The sequence below is a fragment of the Equus caballus genome, chromosome 1 (genome assembly GCF_041296265.1).
Source record: "Equus caballus isolate H_3958 breed thoroughbred chromosome 1, TB-T2T, whole genome shotgun sequence".
Lineage (NCBI taxonomy): Eukaryota > Metazoa > Chordata > Mammalia > Perissodactyla > Equidae > Equus > Equus caballus.
The window spans coordinates 7,811,949-7,830,012 of record NC_091684.1 but is presented as its reverse complement, the minus strand read 5'-3'; the positions used below and the strand labels follow the sequence as shown (position 1 = coordinate 7,830,012).

At 45.7% G+C, this 18,064-nt stretch overlaps 1 protein-coding gene across 2 annotated transcripts in view; it reads right to left on the bottom strand.

Moving 5' to 3' along the window:
* ADAM12 (ADAM metallopeptidase domain 12) overlaps positions 1-18,064 on the bottom strand; it is a 335,115-nt gene that overhangs the window by 108,558 nt on the left and 208,493 nt on the right. For both annotated transcript variants that reach the window (XM_023637167.2, XM_070275598.1), the window contains one exon: positions 6,914-6,990. In XM_023637167.2, the coding sequence (XP_023492935.2) occupies positions 6,914-6,990 (77 nt within the window). The remainder of the gene's footprint in view (positions 1-6,913; positions 6,991-18,064) is intronic.

Genomic DNA, 18,064 nt, shown 5'->3' with positions numbered 1-18,064 from the left:
TCTCTTACTTACTCGACCAATACTGATTTAGACCCTTTGCTCTTCCCCTCCTAAATAATTATTTTCATTTTTTATTCCAACTCGTCTTATTAATTTGTAGTTAGAGTGCTAAGATCGTCCTTGTTTTGGTAGTTTCCTTATTTTTACCCTAATGCTATAGTTGAATATTTGCTATCCTGTTCTGGTTCTATCCATTGGTCTCCCTAGTCTGTGGATTGTGTCCCCTTTCTCCCTTTTTTCTTTTTTCAAGTATGAGAGCCTTCTTGAGGATTTCTTGTAATGGAGGGCTTTTAGTTACAAATTCCCTTAACTTTTGTTTGTCTGGAAAAGATTTAATTTCTCCCTCATATCTGAAGGAAATTCTTGCTGGGTAGAGTATTCTTGTCTCAGCCTAGAGTTCTGGTCAATTTCTTCAAATGAGTCAATTTAACTTGTTTGTTAAATTGTAAACAATAACACTGCATTGATGCAGTTTTTTTTTTTTTTTTTATACAACGCTTGTGCTTGTACCGATTGCCAAATTGCAAACAATTCCTTTCATTATAATGGTTATTCCTGATTCCATGGGCTATAACACTTGTCAATTCTACCCTTTGAAAAATAAGTTGATTGACTATTTTTCAATACTATAGGGGCAAGAAGTATTTCTGCATTTTGTGTTATATTTGTCTTCACTATAGGCAATTTGGTGTGGTAAACTTTACATCACACAATTAAAATATTGGCAAGACTTCAAAGGACACAGTAATGTGTGTACTTATTCAGGTACCAAATAGCCTCATATCTGAATATTTTTATTTAGTTGAATTTTTTTTTGCTGAGGAAGATTCGCCCTGAGCTAACATCCATTGCCAATCTTCCTCTTTTTGTATGTGAGCTGCTGCCACAGCTTGGCCGCTGACGGATGAGTGGTGTAGGTCCACACCTGGCAACTGAACCCGGGCCACTGAAGCAGAGCGTGCTAAACTTAACCACTAGGCCACTGGGGCTGCCCTTTAATTGAATTTCTTAAAGCATTTTATGTTGTCTCCCACATCTAAGGCCAGGGCTAAGAGCTCTAGGGGCTATATGGAATGTGTCCCCATCTTAAAGGTCCTTACAACAGGGTAGGCAGAAGAAGAGTAAGGTATGGCAACCAATGGTAGATGGGGCAAGCAAGGACCAGTGCCTTAACACAGGGATGTAAGTCAATGTTTATGAAACGTCTACTACGGGACAGGAACTGTGCTTTCTAAGCTAAAGGCTGTCCATGATAGTACAGGGGAAGGAGGGTCGAGCTGCACAGCAAGGAGTTAGGAGGCTAGGGTAGGCTTCATGGAGGAGGCATTGTTTGATTTGGGCCTTGGTGGGACAGAGGACCTTCCAAAGCCAAATGAGAGATGGGGAGAGAAGTGTGTTCCAGGCAGAGGGACAGGAGGGATAAAGACAGACATATGTGTGGGGAATGTTCTGGAAACACCTAGAAAACTGTGTGGCTAGAAGGAGGGTTTTCTCAGGGTAGAGGCTGAAAAATAAGGTTGGACCCAAATTGTGCAAAAGGTTTAGTGGAACAAATATGGAACTAGGAGTCAGCCAGACTCGAGTGTAAGAGGGAGTTTTACCCATTACAGCTGAGGGACCATGGGAAGTCTTCAAAGTCTCCTCCTCAGGGAGCCCAATTTTAACCATCATGCCAGAGGTGATGGGAAAACTCTCAGCTTAATCCAAAATGTGAGCCCCCAAGACTCCTTGTGCCAGATATCTGAGCAGGAGCTGAGAGGGCAGAGGAAGAGAAGAAGAAGAAAGAGCGAGAGACAGTCTCTTTCCTGGAGGAGCTCCTGGTCTGGCCGCAGAGCTGGAGGGGGTGGGAATGTGGGAATGTGGCATTTGTGAATAAAATCAGGACTGGGGGACATGACCATTTTGATGCTCCTGCAGGAGTGTGCCAGGCTTGGACATTTGTCCCAAGGACAAAACACAGCAGGTTAAGGCAGGAGCAGAATTCTCTGCCCATCCACAAGACAGTTTGGTATCTGTGACCTACAGTATCGACGAGTAGCTGACACTCACGGGGACGCCTGTGGGCTTCGGTACTCACTAGCGGGGGTGGATGGGGGGGGTGAGGCACAAAGCAGCGAGAATAAATGAGGGACCAGAACACAAAAGGAGAATCACGAACTTGCACTGAAACCGTCCTGATGAAGCCGGAGCATCTTGGGGAGACATACGATACAGCACAAAATTAACTTATGGCCTGAACTTCGCATTTGACTTGGAGTCCTTTCAAAGTCAGAATAAACTCCACGGCTGAACTCATTTTTATGGCCTATTTTCCACGTTGCACTTCATCCCCTCCATTAAAGAGCTGTTTCCTCTTTAATCCCCCTTTCTACTGGGATCTTCATGCTTTTTTTCTCCCCTTATCTTCTCCCCTTCAAGCTTCAAATGAAGAAGGATGACTTGTTGCTTCCCCGCTCTCTTTTCCATTCCAGAAGAGTTTTTCCGTGCCTGCCCATCTTTGATCAGCCTTTCTGAAGTAACGCAGGATGTTCCTTCTCTGTTTTTTCTCTGCAAAACTGTAATCAGCTGAACTCTAATTAATGTCTCCCCTAGGACCCTCGAGCTTTCCTCCATGTTCTTAGATCTTCACGTATTTTTGGGTCACACCATATTTAACATACTTTTTAATCCCTGTTTTCTTTCTCTAATCTACCAGGCTGGTGCTACTCTAGCATTTTTTCTTTATTTCGAGTCTCAATCGATTCTTCTGCCAGCGAGCAGTTGATCGAATGCAGCTTTCTCTCTCCTCTGATTCTCCACTTGCAAGATCATAAAGTTGACTGCATAACTCCAGAATTTCTCTGTTGATGCACGGTCTGCTGCTTTTCTAACAACAGCACAGAGATTGGGAAGTGAAAATTCTCAGGAGCGACGTTCCCACATGGTGCTCCCCGTTACTGCGCCCACCCCGTCTTGGTGGGCGACACCAGACGACGCAGCGCTTACTCTTCTGACTTTTCCTGAAATGCCAGCCACAAGTATTTCAGTGTCTTTCTTTGCCAAATTACGGTCTGTGTCAGGTACTGGGAGGGGACGTTCTCCAGGTGCTAGAAGCGAGAGATAGACGCTGAGACGCAGACACTGCCGAATCTGGTCAGAGACTGACCCCTCCATGTGGGAGGAACCGGAGACCCTGACAGTCACCTGTGCCTTTGGGGAGCAGAATTGGGAAGAGGGATGGGGAGCCGTGATAGAGAGGCACTACCAAGCGCAGAGGGCAGACCTGTCCTATTTGAATATTACTCTGGGAATACTCTACTCAGTCGTTCATCTTCATTTTTTCAAACTAATTAATGTCACTGGTTTGTAAATTGTTTTGTTTATTATAAAAAGGAGCTATGGGGAATACTTTGGAGATACCCCTTTTCTCTTTACCTATGAAGAATTTCATATCCATGAACTCACCTGATTATCAAGCATGTCAACCTGGACGCCTCCATTTATGCCTGTTCTCAGTTGTGTGATTTAAAACTTCCCCATAAACGTGTGGAGGCCGCTGCTGGAGGAAGCCTGTTTGTTTCTGAGCATCCCTGGCCTTCATCCTTTTTCTGGCAAATTTCATTGGTCTTCCTTGCTACCCTTACCCCTGCCGGCTTCTCTCTCCTTCCTCCTCCTCCTCAGTGCACACCATGCATGCGGGGCCTGTCCGGCTCCTGGAGACCCTACCTGGTGACTGGCTTTCCTAGGGCTTCCTCAGTTATTACTTCTTTCCGTAGCAGGAACTTGGTCCTTTTGTGTATTTGTGCCCCATGCTACCTTGGGGAAGCGAGCCTCAGACACACAGCACTTTCGGGGGAGAAGGCAACAGCCAGAAGCTTATGCAAATGCTAGAGTCGCCAGCCTCTCTAACACCCTTGAAAACGTTTCTAGACTCTCACACATCCACAGTCGTCACCTTTCTCCAGGCCCCCAACTCTCATTGGGATTACAGCAAACGCTCCCAGCTGAACTCCGGCTTCTGCGCGCATCCCCTACAGTCTATTTTCAGCCCAGCAGCCAGAGTGACCTGGGGAAATGTTAAGTCAGACCTGGGCTCAGAGCTCCCAAGGCACCCATCACAACGACGGGGAGGTCAAAGGGCATCTGATCACCTTCAAGACCCCTCACCATCCTGTGTTCCACTTCACCTCTGCCCTCATTGTCCACCGCCTCCCCCTCCCCGATCCACTCCAGCCACATGGGCCATCTTGCTGCTCTGCAAACCCCAGGCATTTTCCTGCTTCAGGGGCTTTGTACACGCTGTTCCCTCTGCCAGGAGTGCACTTCCTGCAGACGTCTGCATAGCTCGCCCCTCATCTCCTCCAGCGCTGGCACTGAGGAAGTGCTCAGGGGATGTTTACTGAATGAATGAATAACTGGAGAGCAGCAAATCCAAGCAACAAAAGACCCGTGTTCACTTCCAATCAGATTAGCAGACTTTTCAAGTCCAATAGTGTCACACAAACGGGATATGAAGAGTGCTTTCTACAACTAATACATGCATGCAGAAATGTGTGTGTGTATACATACTCAATGAAGTGAGACAAAAAGAGGTTTAAGTCTGTGTCTCTTGACTTGGAGAGACAGATAGGGTTGGGGACAAAGTAAGCTGTGGAGTGATGTGTATGACTCTATTTTTATGAAAATAGACACACACACACGCACACACTCCAAGCCCTGACCATGTGGTTGCGTGCACAGGAGTGAGGAGCAGGCGGGGGGGTACCTCCACATTTGCTGCCATGTTTTACTCGGGTGGGACTGGAGTAGGGTGAAGGCGGAGAGGATTAGCTTTTGCACATACTGTTCAATTCCAATGGGAAATACTTAAAAATGAATCAGACATATTAAGCATTGGGGAAGACGTGTGGAAATAGGACTCTCATACTCCGAGGGTCAATGGAAATCAGGGCAGGCACTTGGAGAACTAAGTGGCAGGACTGTTGTTGGTACAAGCAGAAGCGCTCATGCCCTCTGAACCACGTTCCTCGTCCAGGCGCCTCCCCTCCTGAGCCCTGTCACAGAGACACAGACTGCCCAAGGCCATGCCGAGCAGCGCAATTTGCAATTGAGAAAAACTGGAAATCACCTAAATGCACAGCGTGGAGGGAATGAAGAGATAAGATGTGGTCTGCTTGTAGAATGGAATGTTACGCAGCAGTTACAGGGAGGGACCTGTGCCACATAAGCCAAAGAGGATGGATGTCAAAACAGTGCTGACCTCAAAAGCCAACTGCAGAGGGAGACGGGATGCTCTCTCCTCACACTTGTAAGTGTGCAGGTGACCTGTGTCATAAAGAATGGGCAGTGGCTCATAGGGGGACCTGGGGACAGTGAATGCGGTTGGAATGAGAGGTGGAGGGTGCAGTGGAAAGGTGCTAGGCCCTCGGGGGCATGGTTGAGGGATCACTCCGTCTGCACACCTGACACCCTGCTTGGCCCTGCAGGAGAGCCCCTCCCTTGGGGCTGCTGGCCCGGGGATGAGCCAGCACTGACCCAGGCCCCACAACTGACTCTGGCCCCACCAAGTGACAAGCTTCTCAGCTGCTGGCTCCTCCCCCACCAGTGAGAACATTAGGGCTGGGAGGGGCTTCCGCTGCACTTGGGTGTTCTCTGTTCTACTAGAGAATTTTAGTCACAAATGACTCTGCTGTGAATAAGGAGCTGGCCAAGGTGATTATTTATTAATTCAAGAATATTCGTTAAATGCCTACTATATGTCAGGATTAATGTGTGGGAAGGTTTCCAAAACAGTGCCCATTTCCTGTGAACTGTCCGTGAGGCTCCTGTCTTCATCTGCAGCTGTGAAAACCCTGCCAAGTGCCAGTGAAGTCATCACTTGCATTTGCAGAGCTTGACTGTGCGTGTGTATGTATGTTGTGTGTGGTGAGTTTGCAAGGTGTATTGTGTGTGTGGTGTTGTGGTGTTTGTGTGTTGTGTGTGTGTGTATTGGTGTGTATGTTGTCATGTGTGTGGTATGGTGTGTGTGTGTGCTGTGGTGTGTCTGTGTGGTGTGGTGTGCACAGTATGTTGCATGTGTGTGTGTGTTGTGGTGTGTGTACTGTGTGTGTACAGAGGCTGGTTCTCCACAGTCCTATGCAGAACTCACAGAGACGTGGCGGTTACTGCTGACACACAGATGCCATCCTGCTTTTCACTCAAGCTGGCACGTTCTCCCAGGCCCTTCTCTCTCTTCCCTCCACAGGACCACACTCTGGTGCCACAGCAAAGCAGGACTTGAAGGATGCAAGCTGTTAGTTTACAAATTCGATAAATAAATCCAGTGAAAAGGCTGAGGCAGCTGGAAATTTGTCAGACAAACTGGTTTTCCTGGGGAGCACAGCAGAGCCAAGTCACGGCTAACGACTGTGACTCAGAAGGAGGGGCTGTGAGGAAACACCAGGGTTGGCTGGTCCAGCGGCGGAAGGGCGTTGTTTCTTGGACTGTAGCCAAAGCCCCTATCATCCATGCCTGTGTTCAGATCACCTGGATCTGGGTCAAATTAGCTCTTTACTTTGTCTCCTAACAAGAGGGGGTCTTCTTGTTTTTATTAAGCAAGCATCTTAAACGTTAATACCTAATGTCCTATCTTTTAACATTGGGATTTAAGCATCAGAGCTCATAAATGAAAGACACACAGAATACTTGGAGGATGAAACTCAGCCAGTTCCACTACTTTCAACCTACCAGGCCTGAGAATGGCCTCAAAAGAGCCACTGTGACCCTGGGGAAGGTGTACTTTTGCGAGCTGTAAAGTGAGAGCCTTCTCTGTCTTGCCAGGTGGAGGTGAGGCCCCAACATTTACTCTCAGTGCTGTAGAGTGAACAGAAGAAGAAAGAGGTGGTCTGCAGGAGTTGTGCTTAAGATCAGAGCCGTCACTGTCACGGTCACTTACCTGAGACCAGAGCAAGTGCTGAGACTGACCATCGAACCAGAATAGCCTTGCACATGTCCGTGGTAGTAACAGTGACCCTAAAAGGGGGAGAAAGTCAGTTCAGTCATATCTTCTTGCCCAACTCAGAATAAACCAACTGCCTCCAATCGTCTTCACTTGTTTTTAGCTATAGAATTCCCTTTTGCACAAAATGTCGAACCAGCAGTGTTAATATTTAATGTTGAGCCCAATGTGACCCAGCCAGGACCCACGGCAGGAATATCTGATTTACGGAGAGATTATCAATAGGAGTTTAAAATGCATCCCGATTCCCTTCTTGTCTCTCTGACATCCTTCAGGAAAGCCCTGATGTAGAATGTTTTACAAAATCCAGCAGCAGAACAAATCACTTTGACATCGCCGTTTTACCCTCACGTAAATTGTCTTTTGTAATGAGATGAGGAACCGTACGGGGTATTTAAGCACACTGTGAAACGTAATAAAATGAGGCCTAAATCTATGGCTTATGAAAACAGAAAAGCAAATGAGAAGGAGGGGGGTGAGGAGAGAGAGGGGGGACCTCGCTGCATTGCCCAGTTGAGAGCCGAAATCTGTCTCAGCAGGAAAGAGGAAGCTCTTCTAACCCTAAAACAAAATCCCTGTGTGACGCGCCTGCAGCATTACATTTCCTTAACAATATCATCGCTTGCAAAAAGAAACCACTGCACAGACACTTCCTTAGTGAAGATAGATAGCTGTCCGGAATCAAGGTTAATTTTACTGTTGAATAAAGGTTGTGTTACATCCCCAATTAAGTGGCCGACTGGCGAGGAATGCTAAGCACACTCAGCACTCCTCATTCCAGTCCTCTCAATGCCAGCTGCGTGCGGGGCCCAGCAGCAAAGGGCTGCGTCTTCGAAGGAGGAAGAGAATGAGAGCTCGGGTTTCAGCCCGTCCCAGCTGTGCCCGCGTCAGCGCAAGGCTCCTCCACTCATGACAACAGTGGTTCTCTTTTTCCAGGGCAGGGCTTGGAGTCCAGTTGTTCTGCCCAACAAAGACAAAATTCCAAAGACCACCTTGACTTTGCTAAGAAGGAAGACCACATGGGGTCGAGTGGCTGAGGAAATCCCATAACACCATGAGAAAGGGGCCGAGATTTTCTTTGTCACTGAATAGAGGACAGCATTCTGGGATCATCTGAAAGGCAACTATAGGACGGAGATGGAAGTGCTGCAGGACATTTGTTATTTTGACTTTTTCTCATGGATTCTAGAAGTTCTTTATGTATTCAGGATATTAATATTTTCCCTGTTTTTATGTGAGAAATGGCTCTTTAACTTACTTATGATCTCTTTTGTTGTACTGAGTTTCCAGCTCCTAGAAAGACAAATTTTCCATTTTTCCCTTTATGCATTTTGTATATTGCTTATGGTGGCTTTCCTCAAGGTCGTACATATGTCTTCCTTTGTTTTCTTCTATAATCTTACAATTTACTCTTTAATCTATCTGGAATTTATTTTTGTGGAGGTGTGAGGTTGGAATCTAACTTTCCCCCACAAACTAAGAGCCAGCTCTTCTCCACCACCGCTTTCTTACTGATTTGAAATGCTACCTTGTCATTATCGAATACCCACATTTGCGTGCGGCTCCCCTTTCATATCCTCTGTGCTGCTCCACGAGGCAAGCCTCCAGCTGGCCGTTCCTGTGCCAATACCACACTCTTTGAATTACTATTGTTCTATAGTACATTTTGATATCAGAAGAGCAAGTTCTCTTTTTTGATTAAGATAAAATTCACATGCCATAAAATTCACCTTTTAAAAGCATACGATTTGTGAGTTTTATTATATTCACAATTTTGTGCAGCTGTCACTACTATCTAATTCCAAAGCATTTTCACCACTCCAAAAAGAAACCTCATACTCCTTAGCAATCGCTTCCCATTGCCCGCTCCTCCAGCCTCAGGCAACTACTAATCTACCTCCTGTTGCTGTGGATTTGCTTGTTCTATTCGTTTTATTTCATGTAAGTGGAATCATACAACATGTGGCCTTTTGTGTCCGGCTTCTTTCACTTAGCGTAATGCTTTCAAGGTTCATTCATGTTGTAGTAGGAATCAGTACCTCATTCCTGTTTATTGCTGAATAATATTATATTGTATGGATAGACCAAATTTTGTTTATCCGTTCATCAGTTGATGGGTACTTGAGTTCTTTCCACTTTTTGGCTATTATGAATGATGTTGCCATGAACATTTGTGTACAAGTTTTTGTAAGGACATATGTTTTTGGTTCCCTTGGGTGTACTCCACAAGTAGGTATATGGTTATATACCTACAAGCAGAATCTCTGCCTCATATGGGAACTCTTTGCTTAAACTTTGAAGTACTGCCAAACTGTTTCCCCAAGCAGCTGACCCAGTGGATGGGAGGAATGCATGAGGCTTCCAACTTCTCCACATCCTAACCAACACATCCTTTGGTCTATCTTTTTGATTGTACCCACCCTAGTGTATGTGAAGTGGTAAATCATTGTGGTTTTGATTTTCATGTTCCTAAGATTAATGATGTTGAATATCTTTTCACATGCTTATTGCTCATTTGTACACCTTCTCTGGAGAAACATCTTTTCAAATCCTTTGCTTATCTTTTAATTGGTTTATTGTCTTTTTATTGTTGAATTGGAAGAGTTCTTTATATATTCTGGATACTAGACCCCTATCAGATATATTATTTGCAAATATTTTCTCCCATTTTGTGGGTTGTCTTTTTACTTTCTTGATCATATCTTTTGAAGTATAAGGGCTGATCATTTTGATGAGCTTCAAGCCAACTATTTTTTTCTCTGATTGCTTATGCTTTAGGTGCCATATCTAAGAAACCATTACCTAACCTAAGGTGAGGAAGAGTTACACTTATGTTTTAAGAGTTTTACAGGTTTAGGTTTTAGCTTTTCGATTCACTCTGAATTAATTTTTGTGCATGGCTTGAAGTCAGAGTCCCATTTCATTCTTCTGCATGTAGATATCCAGTTGTCCCAGGATCATTTGTTTAGACAATTCTTTCCCCAATTTGTCTCGGCAACCTTGTCAAGAACAAGTCTTCCTTTTGGTACTGTTCTTTTTTCCAAGAGTTTCTAGGCTGTTATTGCCTATTTTCTCTTTCAGGTGAATTTTAGAATCAAATTTTAAGCTCTGTAATAATCCATTGAGATTTCCACTTGGACTACATTGAAAGCATAGGTCAATTTAGTAAGAATTTGTATTTTCACAATAAAGAGGTTTCCTATTCATGTACATAGTACGTCTCTCCATTTAAAAAGAGCATTTTTATGTCTTTCAGTCTAGTTTCAGATTTTTTTTTTCATATGGCTATTGGAGTTTTCATTAGGCTTGTGCCTAGGTATTGTAGAGGTCTGTTGATGTCATGAATAGGACCTTCTTTCTATTATGTCTTATACACTGTTATTTTTAATGCAAAGGAAAAGTTTTGCTTTTTTTTCCAAATCTTGTATCAGACTCTCTTGCTGGACCATCTTGCCAGCTTAACAGTTTGTAGCATATCTTGGATTTTTTATGTTGTTGATTAAATCAACTGCAAATGATGAAAGTTTTGTGGACTCCCATACAATGTTGAGGAGTGGGACGGCCAGGTGTCCAGGGACAAAGGCAGGAGAGGGAACTGCCCACAGAGGGAGAGCATGTGCAAAGACAGTGGTCAATGCGGGGAGGGTGGCAGTTCAGGGCCCAGGTTCGTTCTGCTCGGCTGGAAGATTCAGGTGCAGGAGCACGACACTCATAGTACCCTGCTCCTCCCCCTACAGAGGCTGTCCTTCTCAATGAGTGTGAGGCTTACCAAAGTGTGCATGACGGAGGGTGGTGGGGGCACCCGCCTGCCAGCCGCATCAGGCATCCACCAGGCCATGGGGACCTTGCTGCCAGCTTGCCTCTTTAGCTTCCATGTGAAATAACTTTGAAAGGCTCTACAGTCCCCTCTCTAGAGATAACTTTGGCTTGAGTACTTAAGGGAGACAAGATAACAATTCTCTAAACAGGAGAGGGTCATGTAATTGGATCATAATGCCCCAGGGCATCAGCAGGGTCCCTGTTCCCTCTACATGGGGGATTGGAGAGAGGATTTCAGTCCTGGGCACCCTGCAGGCATGTCTGACCTGAGACGAGTCAGAAAGTGAAAGGATAGCAGCCAGTGCTACAGTTTAGGCTGCTTCGGGTAAGCAGAATCACTGGTTTTTGACTGTTACATATCTTTGAGGGGTTCCACACTTTACAGAATTTGCCTCATTTTAGAGAAATGTGAAATATAGGCAGCTAAGGATTGGTTAAAAAGTGAAAAACCAAATGGTGGGAATAATCTTAATTACTGACCTCTGAAATTTCAAACTCATTTATTCTCAGTCTCAATTTATTTTTAATGCATTATTTATCAAATGTACTTTCAAATTAAATACCCAGAAATATAAGCTCATTAAAGCATGAGCTGAGAACAAATTAGTATAAAATTAATTTCCAGTTCAACAACTTGTTGAAGTATTGCTTACAGAAGAGGAGGCGGTAGGTCTTAGCTCTCCTGAAAGAACCCACCTCTGTTCGTCATTACCAGAGTTAACAACTATTTCTTAGCTCTAAAACCACTTTTGATTTTACCTTTAGACAGTTGACTAACAAGCCCGTTGCTCACTCCTGACTAATCTAAGCAGTGATTAACTTCTGCGATTACTAAGCATAATTACCAGAACTCCAAATTCCAGATTCTCCAGGACAATTACAATTTCATGAAGTTTTGTTTTTTGCAATATGATTCACTGAATGTTTAAACAAATGCAATTTCACTTTTATAACATAGTCAGTCATCATATAGATAAATTCATAGCTCACAAAGACATACTTGTCACACCATGTGTCACATAATTGGTGGGGGAATTTGATTGTGGGGAGTGGAAGGGATGGGCCCTCCTACCCCTCCGGGGGATACGACCCCCTTTGGTGGCAGCTGAAGCGGGAGGAGCAGTGCAGGTAGCATCATCGTCAGTGGCCAGCAGTGCCCACTCAGGAAAGTCTCCGGGTGAGTGTGTGTCCCCATATCCAAGGGCCGGGTTGCCACCCATGCACTGATACAGAGAGGCAGGCATCCTTCCTGCCTAAGGAGGTCTCGTGCCCCAGCGAGCACTGGCTCTATCGATCACAACAATCACCCTTGCAAACTTTCCCAAACTGCATCCCTTTCGATTGCCTCAAGCGTGTCAAACCATACCGTCTTTTTATCATGCTCCCGTCTGTAAAGACATTGCCGAACAAGACATTGCCCTATTAGCACAGTCGTCATTGTCTAGCTCTGCTGATCCAAAACATTCTATTTCTACCAACAAAACATACCATAGAAAACAGTCCCAAATATGCATAACCACAAAATTACATCTTTTCCTTTACAAAACCTCGAACCATGTATTTCATATACTTATTACTTAACCTGATGCATTTCTCCACTCCAGTAAAATAAATTTTCCTCCTGTTTAATACTACCAATCAAATATAATGGTGGGTAAGAGGAAGATGGAATAAGAGCTCTTGAGCTTGAAAATAGCAGCCCTCAACTCTAGGCCATACGGGAAGTAAAATCAAAATTCTGTTACCCAATTCTCAGTGGACTAGAAAGAAAGGAATTTTATATGCTAAATTGCTAACAAAAAATGGCCTGACCTTGTGATTAAAAAGGGCTGCGAGCAGACAGTCTGTTAGGGAATATGCTGAGCGAAGATTATTTTCAGCTCTTTTCTCCTTGGGAACTTTAAAGGGCCTCCCCCGACCATATGCAATGTGCCAAACTGTCTTGATTTAGTATTTGAATCACACAGTGTTCTGGCTGGAAGGAAGCTTCAGGCCATCTAAGGCCAACCTTCTTCTTTCAGCCAGCCTCTTCCCTGAACAGATGTGGAAACTGAGGCCCTGGCTCGTTAAACAACTGTCTGAGATCATGGAGTTGGTTAGTGACAGAACAGGGACGAAAATCTAGGCCTCTCGACTCCAGGCCAAACCGCTTCCCTCCACATCTTGTTGCTATGAACATGTGCCCTCACGAGTCTCTCTTTTTGGGAAGACAGGCTAGCACCTAAAATCCAAACTTGAATGGAATGCTTTCTCAAGTACAGCAGAACCTCATTACAGTGTCACTCGGGGAATCCTAGGAAAGTTAAGTCATTCCCACACTCAGAAAGATCCGCACACAGGAGAGGTCTGAGGGTGTGTGAGTAAGCGGGTGTGTGTATGCATGTGTATGTATGTGTGCACGTGTGTGTGTGTGTGCACGCACGAGTTGCTGACCTGCATTTCAGCATGACTGCGGTCCAGCCTCTGTTCCCTTGAATGGAACATCAGGCCCCCACATACAACATGTTTGCTTGAGACTAAAACAAGGAGACAGTGCATTCAAGCAAAGGAAACAGTGACTTTGCAGCCCTGAGTGTTTCTGTGACTGAGTACATTGCGCTTAGCCCTCAGAGTGTTTGGGACAGAATGATTAAGAAATAAGCCGCCACACCCACACTCCCAGGGCTATCTCTGTTCCCAGCACTGACAAGAACCATGTCTGGTTAAAAGACGATGAAGACCAACCTCAGGGGCCATTCGCATTATTTTGCTGTGCTGGAATTCTGCTGGAATTCTTACAGAACAAATGCTTAAAAAATCATGTCCACGGTCTTTGGACCTCCGGGAAGAGGGTGCTGCACACAGCCTGGCTGCAAGCGTGGGAGCACTAGATCCCTCTGGAGTCGGAAGTCTCGGGGTTTGAGACTCAGAGGCTAAATTTTTAATCTGTAGAATGGGATTGACACTTATTGCCCAGGGCTTTAGGGATCAAATAAACATTCTGTGAGGAAGCGATTTGTGAAATGCAAAGCATTGTTACAGACCCGGAAGATGGAAATATGTATTTAAACCCATTAGGCTGAAAGCCCTACCTCTTCTCCTCTGCACTGAACCCGGTCTGAGTGCATTTGCTTAGAATGAGTGAATGAACGTGAGAGACACTGACCCATGAGAGAGAAGGCAGTGTGATTTTCCTACATTCTCTTACTAGTTCCTAACTCTCAGCTCCAGATCTTCTTAGATGCTGGGGGGAGACTTTGGGTAGACCCCCGGACATGAACAAGAGGGGCCTGGCAGGAGCTGGACTCAGATAGCTAAGGGGCCAGCTGCTATTTCATGGCGACACACGTGCCTTAAGAGCTCAGTTCTCAGCACAGCTTGTCCACCTTTTTCTTGGCCACAGTGTACTTTCTAAGTCTATTATCACAACACCTGAGGGACTACAGAAGGAACACACGGTCCAGGGTGGTAAAGAACTGTTGCGAATCAATCATCAAAACAGAGCAGAGGCACAGCTGGCTCACCATCTAAAGGCGTGACTGTGCACCAGGTTCCGTGTCAGGTCTGTTTTAGGTTCACGTTCATGGCTGGTTCGTGCTCGAGCTGGGATCTAAGCCTGGGCAGACTGTCTCCCTGGCTTGTGAGCCCAACCTCTACAAATATTGCCCCCAGACGAAGGCCTCTCCAGAGCCTTCCTCTTCCTGCGAACTTTACAGAAGGAAAGTCACCAAAACCTGGACCTCCTCTGGGAACTCATTTCCGATTCCACATGGATTTGGCTTTTCTGTTGCTTGGCTCCTAAAGCATCCTTGTCACAGGCAAGTTGTGTCATCTGTAGTCAGACTGTATGTTCCCTGAGGACAGGGACCGTGTCCTCCTCCTTTCTGCACACTGCCACAAAGTGTTAGACCTTTACGGATCTCAGCTCAGCGGGGCTTCAGAGACATTCCCAGATGGCTGTTGAGGCCTGTCCTCTCCCCATATTCCAGGACCACAGTTCAGCAGAACATCCTCTGCTTTCCCCCAGAAGCATTTGCTGAGAGTCTCTCTTTGAGAATGAATGCCAGTCCATTCTCTAAGCCAGCTGGCTGCAGTCTTATAGACTGATTCCACTGCAACAAACACCACAGCCAGGAGCATATAACAGAGACACTTATAGTATTTTGTTTCAAGTGAATCAGAGGCAGTGTATCATGGTGGTTAGGAACTCAGATCAGACCACGTGGGTTTGAATCCTTATTAGCTGTGGGCTTGGTCTAGTTACTCAACCCCTCTATGTCTCAGATTCCTCATCTGGGTATAAAAATAGCAAAAAATTGATTTACTGTGAGGCTCAGACAATGTATAAAATGTATGAAAAGCACTGTGCACAGAGCCCTGGCACGTTGTTGATGCTTCCTTAATGTTAGCTGTCTTATCGGGCCCTCAACAGACGCTTATTGTTGAGTGAGGGTATGAACAAATGGATGCGTGCATGACAGGGTAGGGCAGGTCACCACTGTGGAATGTAAATACTCATCTAAGAAGTTTGCACTTGATTGAGGGGGCATTGGGGAAGCTCTTGACGATTTGGGAAGATCAAAATTAAGTGCAACAGGGAATGGCATAAACAGAAAGATATTCTAGAAGGGTCATTCAGGCAGGAGTCAGGGCTGGATTAATCCTAGGTGAGGTTGGAAGTTGGGGGAGAGTGTGAGGTGGCTACGGCATCTTGCAGTTGAGAAGAAGGGAGGGCCTGAGCTGGAGCAGCAGTGTCAGTGCATAAGGAGAGGCTGTACGACTGCCGTGGAGGTGGAAACCAGCACAGGACACGCTGAAGACCTGAGGGGAAGTGGGGGAGGTCTGGCCTCTGTCAGGGAGAGAAGCGAGCAGCCATTTGAGAGGGAGGCAAGCCTGGGAGAGCTGATAGTCAGATGTGTGTAGAGTACAGCACAGTGGGGAAATTAATTCCATTTTAAATCATTTTTAAAGAAGACGATAATGGGCCTTGCTCATACCTGGTACACTTATGAGATGTGAATGATCTCTGACTTCCCTCCTGCCTCCAGAATCAGCTTTTCATACTTTTCAGATGCTCTCTAAGTGCAACTGACTGTCACTCCCTAATAGCCATTTGCCCCGACACGTTCAGTCCAAGCCGAGTGTAGAAGATTCTACTCCTTTTTTGATAGGAAACGTTTGCCATGGAAATGGATGGGATGTCACCCAAACAATACTTTTGACCTAAATATTGGATTCCACACCTATCTGATGGTCCGGTCTCAGTTGACGTTGAGTGGTTCCCTTTCGACATGTGTCATAGCAAATGTTCTCATAAATGTTTCCAACGAGAAACACATACAGCAAGCGGAATCTCTCTGGGCCTTGCTCACGTGTATAAGGTCAGACACTTTTCCTTCTCCCCAACTCCACGCGCCTGGCCTCAGCAGTCACCTCCTCTCCCCTGGACTTCAGGCTCTTCCACAAGAGCTGAGCGCCTGATCTTGCTGAAATCCTCCTCTTATCGTCTCTGATTCCCTTCATGCTGCCGCCAGTGGGGTCTTTTCAAAGCTCACACCTGTTGATGACACCCCCTTGGGTGAGATCTTTTAGTGGCTTCCCAATGTTCCTCCACGACAACCGAATTTATCACCATGGCCTCCGAGTCGTACATACTCCGGCCTCTGTCAACTTTTAAACACTTCCCCCACTCCATGTAAAACTCAGCATCAGCCTGGAATGTCCTTCCCTTTCCTGTCCCCGGTTCATGCCGCCTCAACCTTCAGATCTTGGTTCACACGTTTCTTCCTCCAGGAAGCCTTCCATGAGCCCTTAGAGCAGATGAGGTCCCTTGGCCTTTCCTTAAGTGCCCTCAGCACAGATGTCAATCAGGTCTGTGATTCAGTCTCCCCCCTCTAGCCCCCGTGGGCCCCTTGTCTGCTGTTAATCCCTGCTGTATTCTCAGCGCCTGGCACAGTGCAGACACTCAGTTAACACGCACGCAGCAGATGGACACACTGCTACCCAGCACAGCAGCCTTTAGGAGGCTCTCTGGAGGGCGACTCCGGCCTTTCCCACGGCTGTCTTCTGGGATGTAAATAGCGTAAATATCATGTGTGTTGTCTCCCACAGCCCTTATTCAAAGCGACAATATAAACCATAATTTTCCCTGAGATGTGGTCAGTAAAGGATCAAGTCACAAATACTTCATCCTGTCAGGACAATGGAGAGATTAAACACAACTGATCAACTCCAAAATTCAAATCAGCCACTACTCTGTTTGTCAACCAGCTTACACTGATTTGTTGAGAGCTTAAATTAAAAAGACAAAGAAGACACTAGAGCCAAAAAGTGGTTCTTATTTTATACATAATTTTAAGTTTAGGAAAATTCACTGTGTGCTGACTTTGGGGGATAAGGAGATGAGTCAACACATTTCTTTTTGTTTTCCAGCCTGATTCAATAGAAGCAAAACCCCAAATGCTGCATCTGTCTCCTCACCACGAAAGACAACACGAGGCCTCGGACTCCCTTTAAGGGGTTTCTGCTGGAAGGACCAGCTGTCTAGGGCTGTGGGTTTTCTTTAACGAACAAGACTGTTACCTCCTTATCTTTACAGTAACATGGCTGACAGCTCAGCATGGCACTCAAAGGAATGGGAGAAGGTAGCTGCTGGATTACAGGAAAAGTCCTTATTTTTCTAATTGTAAAAGCAATATGCGCTTCTTGGTTCCAGGGGTTTGAGAGTATCAATTAACCTAGCCTCCAGTAGCTTTACTCATTGAAGATAGATTCAAAGGGACCATGAAGATCAAAATACAGTATCAGCTTAATTAACTCCAAAAAGGGGCTTCTGGTATATTCTGTTAGAGGACATAACTTAGGTCTGAGAAGAAGTGAGGCTTCCTGCAATTTCCACCCTTCATCCCTCCTCATTCCCCCGTCATCCTCTTCTTGCTAGCCAAGCCTTGGGACCCCTCCTGGGGGCGTTGGGGCTGTAGAACACCATTGTATAGAATACTACATGTAGGAGTGAGCAAGTCTCACCCACCATTGACTGAGGGAAGACAGCAATGCTAGCCTCATGGCCTTCCCAAGGCAGGGGCTCCACTCCCTCCCCAACTAGCAGGGACCAGGGGTTATCAGGGCCTGCCTCTTCCCCTCCTCCTCTCTGAAATTTCAGACAGTTGCATGGGGAGGAGCGAGGGATGAGCAGAGGGATGGAGCAGACATTTGCCCATTGACACAATCACCTCGTGGAAAAATGAGGAGAAAGAAAAATGTAATCCCCCTCCCCCCATACACACAACA